Raw genomic sequence first — 11462 nt, 5'->3', positions numbered from 1 at the left:
TTACAACCCCTAAAACGATGATCCAAACGTTTAGGTATACTTGATGTAATGAGCCGACGTTATTGTACGCAAAAAAATATATTAAGTTCTATATAAAATATTGATATTTCGGGGTTTTGAAACATGACTAATCTTTGCCCAAAGTATGAAAAAAACGTGATTTTGATATTAAAAAAAGAAAAAAGAAAAAAAAGAAAAAAAGAGGTACCCTCTTTCACGCATAGAGGCCAAACTTAAAAAGTTACAGTTTAGTCCTTTCACGCACAGATTTTGTGAGTGAAGCCTAGTTTGGTTCTTTTTTTTTAAAGGGTTAGTTTGGTTCAAAAAGTTATTTTTTGGGTTAAAAAAATTTCGGGCTCGCTGCAGACCCATTCTTTTTTAGGGTCCCCTTTTGATCACCTGCCCTCTGCTCAAGGGCAAGGCCAATAAAGCCACTGTGTCAGGCCCGATTCCCTCCGAAATGAGATAGACAAGGGAGCCATCACAAAAATGTTCTGAAAATTACTAAGGAAGCTTCGAGTTCATATTAATTATAGGTTGAGAAGGGACGTTCTCTGAAATTGAATCTTTTATTTTTCTTCAATGTATTAGTGATAGAGCAATCGACTCTTAAAGTCTCAATCGATAGGTCTTCCCAAAACGTACTTCTGTTATGTATGATATATGATTTATATATTATTCATTAATTAAAGGTTCAAATTTTGTGCCTTTCTCTAATTTAGTTGAGGTTGTGCATGAAAGTCCGTAAATTATGGTAATCTTTTTTTCTTGCATTGATTAATACATTTACTTCCCTTTTCAATTCTCATTTCAGTCTTTATTATATATATATATATATATATATTTAATGACTGTTTTAATTTTAACTTGTCTTTATTTGAATTGGGTATTATTTTGTCTCATTTGACTAGAAACAAGTTCCTTTGTGTCTCACTAGCATATGAACCTTATGAAATAAGTTAAAAGGGATTCATAAATATGATTTAGTTAAGCCACAACTTCTACTGAGTCGTCCTATATAGTTGGAATGAGCACTGATTTAAATATCTTTAATTACATAATAGTAAGGCCATAAATTGGGCCATAAATTATTTTGTCACATTAAAGCAATTAAACTTAACTAAAATTTAGTAATTTTACTTTTAAAATGGATAAAATTCAATAACCATACGCAGCCGTTGATTTGAGAAGTTTTTTAGGAACTTCATGTGATATTGGAATCAAAACTATCAAGATTAATCTAAATACGCTCAGTAGTTGATTTGTATAGTTTCTTTTATTGTCATCTAATATCCAAAACTTATTCACCCGACAAATTTAAATTCGCATGGAGAGGCCGAGCTAGGATTTTTTAATTTATGGGTTGAGATCACACTTTTTTTAATGAATTCTGGGTTAATTATTTATAACTAGGTAAGTTACCTGCTCTTCGCGCGTCATAAATAACCTCATTAAGCTTAAGGTAAATTTTGTAAAACTAAAGATATTAAGAACATCTCCAAAATTTAGATGATTTGGCATTGTTACATATCTTAAGAACCGTAAATAATGATTAAAAAGTCTTGATGTTCGATCAATTTTGTCTTTTACACATATTTTGCGATGCGTAATATTTGTTTATTGATATAATCGTCTTCTCGATATTGATTTATCTTTCATGAAATAATTAATCATCACTTTTTCTATCTTTTTGTACACGAAAAGTGTAGAATTGTTAATTTTGTGGGTACACTACTCATGTTCAAGAATTTCATGATGTGAAATTTATCTAAACTCATCACCGATTAAGATTAATGGTAAGTTTAAACAATTCAGTACCATTAATAAATGATACATACAAAAAGAATTTTGACTAAAATTAAGTCAATGATTTTCTTGATTGGAAATTGCTAGGCACAATCTTCTTCCAGTAATCTTCACCCTTCAAAGTCATTATTTGATTCGTGACATTATTCGATTATCTGCGCTAATAACAAAATGCAAAAAGGAAAAGATAATTAAAGAAAAATACAAGGTAGAGTACTAAGGAAAAAAAGACAAATAGATTGCATTATAGTAAACAACCGTGATTTACTCTGCCAAAATAAATCTCTATCATTAATTTAGAAAAAACAAGCTTCAACTTTATTATTATTCTATTAGAAAAGAGATAGGAGAACTGCGAGGACATGAGTAAAAACTACCATCTTAAGGATTTAGCGTTTAGGAATGGAGTTTATCATTCTGCAAGAGCTAAATTTTCAATACATAAATTTAGAAAAAAATGATTATTCTGAGGAATGAATGACATTACTAAAGCTCACATCTCTAATACACTTTCTGAGACATGAATATAGTCAACAAAAAGAACATGTGATTTTGAAACTGAAAATTCTTCGAAACTGTTTGAATATTGGAATAATATCAAGGAAAAAGGGAACTTCTACGCTCAAATTTATCTCTAATTATGTGGGGACCAACCAATCTTGCCAAAACCTTTCTGTAATCAAATAACTCCTCAGCAATAAGACAAACCAAGTAAGCATTTGCTCATTTGATTCGATATCTTCATATTTTTTTGTAGTAATTCATATTATTTGCATACCATTAATAATGTATATTTTATTATATATTACCAATAAGTATATTTAAGTTTTATTTATTAAGAAATTCCAAGAACTATTAATAATAAAAAAATCAAAATTGCTTATTACAAAGGAAAACTTTAAGTATTACCGGTTATAAATTTATTTTAAGCATGTTTGTATAAAAGCATGTGATTATAACGTTAGATAAAATAATAGAAGTTAACGAAAAATTTTTAGTAAGTATCCACATAAAATTTAAAAACTATATAAAATGTCAGTTAATAATAAACTTAAATTAGGCACATCAACAAAAAAAATATCAATTAAATTCTAAAAGTAAAAAATAATAATTATTGTCTGATGGTTGATCATCATGCTCTTCATTAATTGCAGAGATGGTAGAACTTTTCAAAATTAAGTGATGTTTTCTGCATTTTTAAAATCAAATTTAAGTTATACAATTATATAGTGTAAATAAAATTTGCTCTATACATATCATAGGCTATTGTAACATGTTATTTTCTTAGATTATCACATTACATGTCAACTTAGAAACATCTACAAATTGTCACTGCATATATAGATTAATGTCTCGTTAATTACCTTTTAAATAGCTAATTGAATGCTTGTATTTCTTGGCACAACTTTTAAGGTGCATGGACCTAGGTTGTAAAAGCCTCCGGCCTCTCCGGTGTCTACAGCCTTCACGAAATACTTTTCTGTTTGCAAGAGTAAGTTACTCGTTGATAAACTGATTTCTAGATAACCTTTTCGATAAAGCCTACAATATGAAAATGAACGTCAAAATCTTAAACTAAGACTAAAGTAGAAAGGATCTTTGTGCATTTACCTTAGTTACCCAAAATCTGAAGTTGAACGCTGTAAATTATTTCAAAATATTCAAAGACAAAAGTACTCAACTCTGTGAAAAAAAAAATTAAGTATCACATGAATAGTTTCAGAATCAAGTAATATACAAAAACAAAGAATGAAAATTGTACAACTAAAACTATAACTTTAGAGAGAATTTTACCGTTTCTGTTTGCAAGAGAAAGTTACTCGTTGATAAACATAATTCTAGATAATGTTTTTGATAAAGCCTACAACATAAAAATGAATGTCTAGCCATTGAACTCAGACTAAAAGTAGAAAGGATCTTTGTACATTAACCTCGGGTACCCAAAATCTGAATTTGAACACTTTAAATTATTTCAAAATGCTCAAAGATAAAAGTACTTAAATCTATGGGAAAAAATTCAGTATCTCGTGAATAATTTCAGAATAAAGTAATATACAAAAACAAAGAATGACAATTGTACAACTAAAACTTTGAATTTGGAGAGAATTTACGATGCACTTCAGATACAGCAAGTTAACAACCTTGGCAGGGAAGATTTCACGTGGTAACTAAGCTCCAGACGAAGAGGAGTAAAAAATGTACCATTTGGGATAATAAACAAAAGTCATCGTGACGGTGAGTGGAGGTTTTAAACTTTAAACATCACAATTATTTAAAAAGTGGTGACCCTTCCATTTTATAAGTTAGAGGCAACGCTCATTCTTTATGAAAGGATGAAAATTTAATATATTTTTTTTAATTGAGGGAAAAAGGCAAAAAAATGACAAAAGATAAATCTCTTTCTAAGCTTTTGAGGCATGCCATATGTCCTGCGATTATATGAGTCCGCAACTTAAATGACCCAAAAAGTGACTGTAGGGACCAAAATAACGCAATTAAATAAAAAAGTTACCAAAGTAACCTTTGCGCACTAAATTAGTGCGCAATAGGGGTATATTTTTTTTGTACAATTTTAAAGTTCTCAAATTCACGTTTTTTTCATACTTTGACCAAAGATTAGTCATGTTTCAAAATGTCGGAATATCAATATTTTATATAGAACCTGATATCTTTTTCTGCGAACATAGGCTGGCATGCATCAACTACTTTGGTCCGAGCGCAAAGTTATGACCGTTTAAAATTTCACCAATTTACAACTACTTTTTCTCCCTATACTCATTATTTGATAATTTTATCTTATCAATTTATATAACTACTTAAGTTTATTGAATTTTTTTTTTATCGGACTTGCATAACGCATTAATATACTGCGTTATTCACACAATTTTTTTTTAGTGACATCAATAAATTACTGCGCTATAAAATAAAACACTTAAACCTAAAGATAATAAGTTTTCAAACAAACAAAACTTACTTCGAGGCACTTTACAACCCTCTAAAACGATGATCCAAACGTTTACGTATACTTGATATATTGAGCCTATATTATTGTTCGCAGAAAAAGTTATCAGGTTCTATATAAAATATTGATATTCTGGCATTTTGAAACATAATTAATCTTTGGTCAAAGTAGAAAAAATGTGAATTTGAGAACTTTAAAATTGTACAAAAAAAATATAACCCCTATTGCGCAGACCTAACTGTAAATTTGTAGTTTAGTCGTATTGCGCACTAATTTAGTGCGCAAAGGTTATTTTGGTAACTTTTTTTTTAATTGCGTTATTTTAATCCCTACAACCACTTTGGTAACTTTATATATATATATATATATATATATATATATATATATATATATATATATATATATAGATTATTAAATGGATTTCTTAACACAAATATATATTTGAACCAAAGTTAATGATTCCGCCAAACTAGCTACGATTATAGCTCCGCCCTATTCGCATGTGTATGCTCATTAATGAAAAATCATCATTTAATCAGAAATTTCTTCATTTTCACGGATCAAACCCAAAAGTTTTAATTAAAATCTAATGAACCTTATTCGTCCTATCAATTACGGTGATTTGTATAGTTTTGTATTGTGTATTGGTACGTAGGTATAGGACTACTACATATCACATCAGTCCTGAAGTGAATTCGTCTCTTTTCGCTATAAAAACGCCCGCTCCCACTTCTTTCAATACCCAACGGGCACTTCCAAAATTTTGTCCTTTCTTTCACCTTTCATTGTTCTTCTTTTTCTAGCAACTTTGATACTAAACACACTCTGTTTCATCTCTCTCTCACATAGTAATACACTATTAATATGTACTCTTTTTTGTCATTCAATATATAAGAACTCTTCCCCACCCCAAAGGAAAAAAGCCACACACACTCTCTCTCTTTCTATTCATTGCATTAACCTACTTATTCAGTCATCACCGGAACACTGCAACTGTACATTAATGGCGAAAGTTGAAATACCCTGTTCAGAAACAGAGAGCTCTAATACTAATTCCTCAACAACTTCTTCTTCTTATTCATTGTCCACTGATTCCATGCACAAATCTGTTTTCAACTCGTCCAAATCATTACCGCAAGAGAAGAAACGGCCAGCAAAGCGAACAAAGAAACAGAGAACAAATACTGAGAGTAAACACCAACTTTACAGAGGAGTGAGGATGAGAAGTTGGGGTAAATTCGTATCTGAAATTCGCGAACCGAAGAAGAAATCACGTATTTGGCTTGGAACATACCCTACAGCAGAAATGGCAGCTAGAGCACATGACGTGGCAGCACTTACTATAAAAGGAAATTCCGCTATACTTAATTTTCCTCATCTTGTTAACTTGCTGCCACGTCCACTGTCAACTTCACCGAGAGATGTTCAAGCTGCTGCTGCTAAAGCAGCTTCAATGCGTGTCCCATCTTGTTCAGTTTCATCTTCATTTTCTTCGTCTTCGTCTTCACCAACAGTATCTGCAACTACAATAACATCATCAGCAGGATCTCCTGAACAGCTTTGCGAGATTATTGAGCTGCCTGATTTAGACAGCAGTGATGATCCAAAAACTGATTTGAGACTGAGTGACTCGGTTGAAGGGTTATTGTACTCGCCATGGTGGGCATCAAAATGTGATAGTAGTACAGATTTTTGTGGTTATTTTCTGGAGCAGAGTGTAGCTGGGGAGAGTTTAATTTCTTGCAGCTTTGAGACACTGAAATGGGCTTGTTAAAGCTGATCAGTGATAATGGAGCTTTTTGGAACTCAGAACTGTGGGCTTTTGCTGTGTTTCTTTTTGTCTTTTTCTTCTGGATCTTTTGTTGAATATCTACGGAATACTAGTTAGTTACTGTTTGAGTAAATATAGTAAAAGTATCGGTTTAGCTGTCCATAAACAGATTTTACCCTTTCCTTATACATTTTGATTTTTTAATATATACTCTCTCTGTTTCAATTTATGTGAACATATTTCCTTATTAATCCGTATAAAAAAGAATGACCTCTTTCTATATTTGAAAATACTTTACCTTTATGCAATGATTTATGGCCATACAAAATATATGTGACTCATTTAGGACCACAAGTTTAAAAGTCTTCTTTTCTTTCTTAAACTCCATGTCAGTCAAATGGATTCACATAAATTGAAATCGAAACAGACGGAGTATAATTTACTTGTACCTACTTGATTAAGCTTAATTACAAGTGTTCTGGACAAAAAAATTCCTTTTTCCAAGAGTAGTGTAGGTTTTGTGCTGTGTGCAACATATGAAGCTGCAAATTTCTGGCTTTTTGCTTTGATTTCGACGATTTGACATAAATTACCTAAATTTAGCAGTGGCAAAGTTACAAAAAGATAATTAGCTCACCATTAACCTAGGGCTGTGTAAATCAATATATGATGATTATGAGCTATGACTAGCAACCCATGAATGTATTGACAACAGCAAGCGTGAGTAAACACCTACAACTCCATATATTATGCTCTAATAATATATCTAGTTGAAAATTTGAATTTAGTACACATGTTTACAAAGTGCAAACCCTTTTTTTCTCCAACCAAAGTGCAGTTTGTGAATAGTTAAGGACTATGATATATTTAGCCTTCACTGATTTAAAATGGTTAATTCATTCATCATTTTTTCTTTCTTGTTTTGCCTAATCAGGCCTCCATTTCTAATGTATGTTTTGTTTAACATCCTAACTCGAATTCAACCTTTATCTTTGACAGCTATAATAATAAAACTAGAAACTACATCGGATAGGACAGCAAATTTCACCAAAAGACAAGATACTGTGTTATTTCTTCCTGGTCTAAGTTTTCTTGGGTAAAATTATCCGGACTAGCTCTTTTGAAAGGACTATTTATTCGATAAATAGATGATATGCATGCAAGCTAATATCACATGAAAAAAGTGGATAGGGCCTCCAAACAATAAGATCATGAAAGAAACAAGCAATTAAATCCTAGGACTTGCCTCAATTAATAGTTTGTTTGGCCAAGCTTCAAAAAATGCTTTTAGCTAAAAGCAGTTTGTGTTTGGTCAATTAATTTAAAAAGTACTTTTGAGCAGCAATTAGTGTTTGGTCAAACTTTTAAAAGGTGCTTCTATATGCATTTTTCTCATAAGTACTTTTCAAAAAGTACTTTTGAGCAAAAACTATTTTTTTTTTTTTCGAAAAAGCTATTTATACTTCCCAAAACTTATTTTCTCAAAAGTTTCGGGGCAAACACCTCACTTTTTTAAAAATAAGCATTTATTAAAAAAATAACTACTTTTGGAGGAAGAATAAGCTTGGCCAAATAAGCTATAAGTCAGAAATTTTGGGATCTTCCGAGGACAATTATATTTGAGGTAAAAGAACATAGGTCAAATTTCATTTTCGCAGTTCAAACTGCACGTCATTTTCCTGTTTTTATCCTTTGGGCAACATAGTCCACAGGTTAGACTAAAATGGATGACAACTTTTATTTTAATTTAGCCACTTATGGAGAACTTTTTAATAAAACTTATGCTTATGGGTTTTGTATTAAACAAAGAGTGATGTGTTCAAAATTTCAATAACTTGATGAGATAATGAAAAGGTCTTAAGTGGGCAATAATTATGCACCCTTGGCCTTTGCTATTTTTATCCACGTATTTGCTTACAGCTTTTGTTTTCTTGTAAATATCTATTTGATTGAAGTTGACATTCTCTAATTTAGTTATTAGGATTATACATGCTTCCTCCTAATTCGTGCATTTCCCCCCTTTTGTCCTGTCATTACTTTAATAAATTACATGCCAATAATGCTACCATTCATTAATATTCCAGTTTGTTCCACTTTGTAATTATGGTTTGAACGCGCTTCAAATTATTCAAATTATCCGATTAGTAGAGATAAGTACCTCTAAGTGAAAAAATATCATCACGGTCGTTTTCATGTTAGGGAAAAGAATCAAGTGTGTGTACAACTCGAAATGGAGTAACTTTGCCCTATGTTAATCTTTTGCTTTATTATCCAGCTGTGAGAAAAAAATCTTGTTTTTACTCATGGCCCCTGATGGATCTCCAATTTGAAGGCCATTTCAAACTATAGTTAAAATTTAAACTTTTTTTTTTTTTCCTGAAGAATTTGGACAAAATGAGTCCACTCAATTCGTACTGGAGCTAAATTAATGACAAGGGCAATTACAAGGCAATTTGTTAACGCCAAAGTGAATAGATCAAAAGTATAATAGAGGACAAATTTGAGCAAATTTGAATAATACATGAAAATTTTGGACTTTTTTGTTTTATACTGTTAGTTTTTAACTTGAAAAGGGAAATATTTAATGTCATTAAAAAAAAAAAAAAAAGGTAATAAAAATAATATTGACGTGCTAGTTTATCAAAAAGAAAAGGTCAAGGAGAAAAGGCCTACAGTATTGTAGCCGTTAATGATGTAGATTAGGAGAAGGAATTTAGGCAAAGGGACAAAGAGATGGTATAAGCATAGAAGAGCATATAATATCAGATTATTCTCTTAAGTTCAATCAATTTTCATTCAACTACTCATTCTCCAAACGAATTGCAGTCTGGCAAATTAAAAGATTAATTAAACATTTGAGGGAGAGGGACGACGAAGAATTATCAAAGTCCTTTTGAAAATGACAATCTATCTAATTCCTCACAAGAATTTATTTATTTTCCTTCGAATATTAAAAAAAAGAGAACTTGATGAAGATGCAGTAAGCGTGGTATTCATATCCCTGACCAATGAAATATCAAACACCGCTGTCAAACTTAAGCCATAATTAATCAATTTCCGTCCCGTATTTATTTACATTTGTACTTTTTAGTATCTGTCTATTTCTTTGTGCAAGGCCTGGTAAATTAATTAGTACATAATTGCACATATGTTTGATCCTCAATCTTGTTAAATTGGGTACTTGTATCTTCCTTTCAACACCACCCTCACCATAATCATTTATCAATCACTAGTTTTTAACTTTTGTCCACTTGGTTCGTGTCCTAAGACTCGTACATTATTTAACTACTCCCAGTTAATAATTATGCTTTAGTATTCTATTAAGTTTTTTTATCACACTTAATTAAATTGATCTTTAGGAGGGTATTATCTTGGTTAGAACCAGTTTTAATCTTCAAAAGAATACAATCCTCAGTCACTGCTAAAATTTGAACAGACCGAGCTAGACGAGTTACATACTTATGGACCAACGGCATCTAAACGTTGACATTGACTAATTAGGATTACTTGCGTGTTTTTGGTAGGGAGGAAAATATTATTCAATATTCTTATATTTAATTGATCCAAATGGTTTGTAAAATATTTTCTCTAAGAAAATAACTTCTTTAAAAACCAAAAAAAATACTTTTCTTTGAAAGCAGGGATAAAAGCGACATCCCGCCGTCTCTTCTCCACCCCAACACCCCCGCTTCCACTCCCCCACCCTGTAATATATATATATATATATATTTTATTTCTCATTTTAAAAAAATAGAAATTTCCGGTTGCTTCATTTTACTTCAATTAGCCGAAAAGTCACGTCATTTAGTAATGAAACGGCAAATTTTCAAGAAGTTCCTTTTTAAAGCTCCACCAACCATTTTGTTTTATTTTATTTTCTTCTTACTTTTCTACTCCGCACTTCTTCAGTATTAGACAAAGCACTTCAACTCACTTCATTTAGTCTCTGGCACGTACCAAGCTTTATATTATGTGCACCACAATATTTAAATTTTGAATCTGCTTCAAAACATGGCTTGCAGAATTGGGCAAATGAATCGTGCCTCTTGAAATAAGATTAACATGCCAGGATAACATATAATAGTATGATCTTTCTTTTCCAGTTTGAATTTTTTTACTTTTACTTAACAATTTGTTCGTGCTCTACTCCAGATTCACCAAAACTATACCTTTACAACTAATCAGAGGCTACTTGTAACTATTGATAATAATGAAACTATTCTCTCTAATTTAGCACATTAAAAGATACAATTCTGATCTTCTCAAATTAACATTCATAGTCCAGTCGCTGCAAAGACCTTTGGCATTTTAAATGTTAAAGTTTTTTTGATCAAATAGTAATTATTATACATATATTTATCAAAAAATTGAGGTTTTAAACTTGGGCGCTTATATTAAAGAATTTACTTACCACTAAAAATTAAAAGGTGCATTGAATAAAATATCCTTAATTAAGAGGGGCTTTGAACTGTGACAAATACTAGATTTGTTCATTGAATTAAGAATGTGTCAAGGGTAATTTTTTTTTTTTAAAAAAAAATACCTTCTTGATGGACTAAAACCTCAATTAATTTGGACCAACTTTTAGAGGCTAAATCCTCAAGTCACAGAAAATACAACTTTTTCAAATGGTAATTAAAACGATTACAACTACTTTAAAAAAATTACATAAATACAACTTGTTCAAAAAATTTACTTCTTAATTACAAAAATACAAATTTTTACATTCCTAAAATATTAATAATACTTAATTTTAGGAGTTACTACCATTAATGCATATCCACTTTTTATTTTCTCTTTCTTTCAAAATCATTAGAATGTAATTTTTCAAATAAACATAACAAAATCAACTTCAAATCTCATATTCCATCTACCGTTTTAAAAAGATTTTTTTTCTTTCGTTTCCTTATTTTTTTAATTTCA

General features: G+C 30.7%; 1 protein-coding gene across 1 annotated transcript; it reads left to right on the top strand.

The window, feature by feature from the left end:
* The first annotated feature begins 5685 nt into the window (after window positions 1-5685).
* On the top strand, window positions 5686-6725 carry LOC132058080 (ethylene-responsive transcription factor TINY-like). The gene has a single exon (XM_059450644.1). It carries the CDS (start codon window positions 5772-5774, stop codon window positions 6540-6542), a length of 771 nt encoding a protein of 256 aa, XP_059306627.1. The 5' UTR covers window positions 5686-5771; the 3' UTR covers window positions 6543-6725.
* Window positions 6726-11462: the final 4737 nt, after the last annotated feature.

This window comes from Lycium ferocissimum, chromosome 5, assembly GCF_029784015.1.
Source record: "Lycium ferocissimum isolate CSIRO_LF1 chromosome 5, AGI_CSIRO_Lferr_CH_V1, whole genome shotgun sequence".
NCBI classification, from domain to species: Eukaryota; Viridiplantae; Streptophyta; class Magnoliopsida; order Solanales; family Solanaceae; genus Lycium; species Lycium ferocissimum.
Note: the sequence above shows the minus strand (reverse complement) of the source record. Positions and strands in the feature narration are given on the sequence as shown.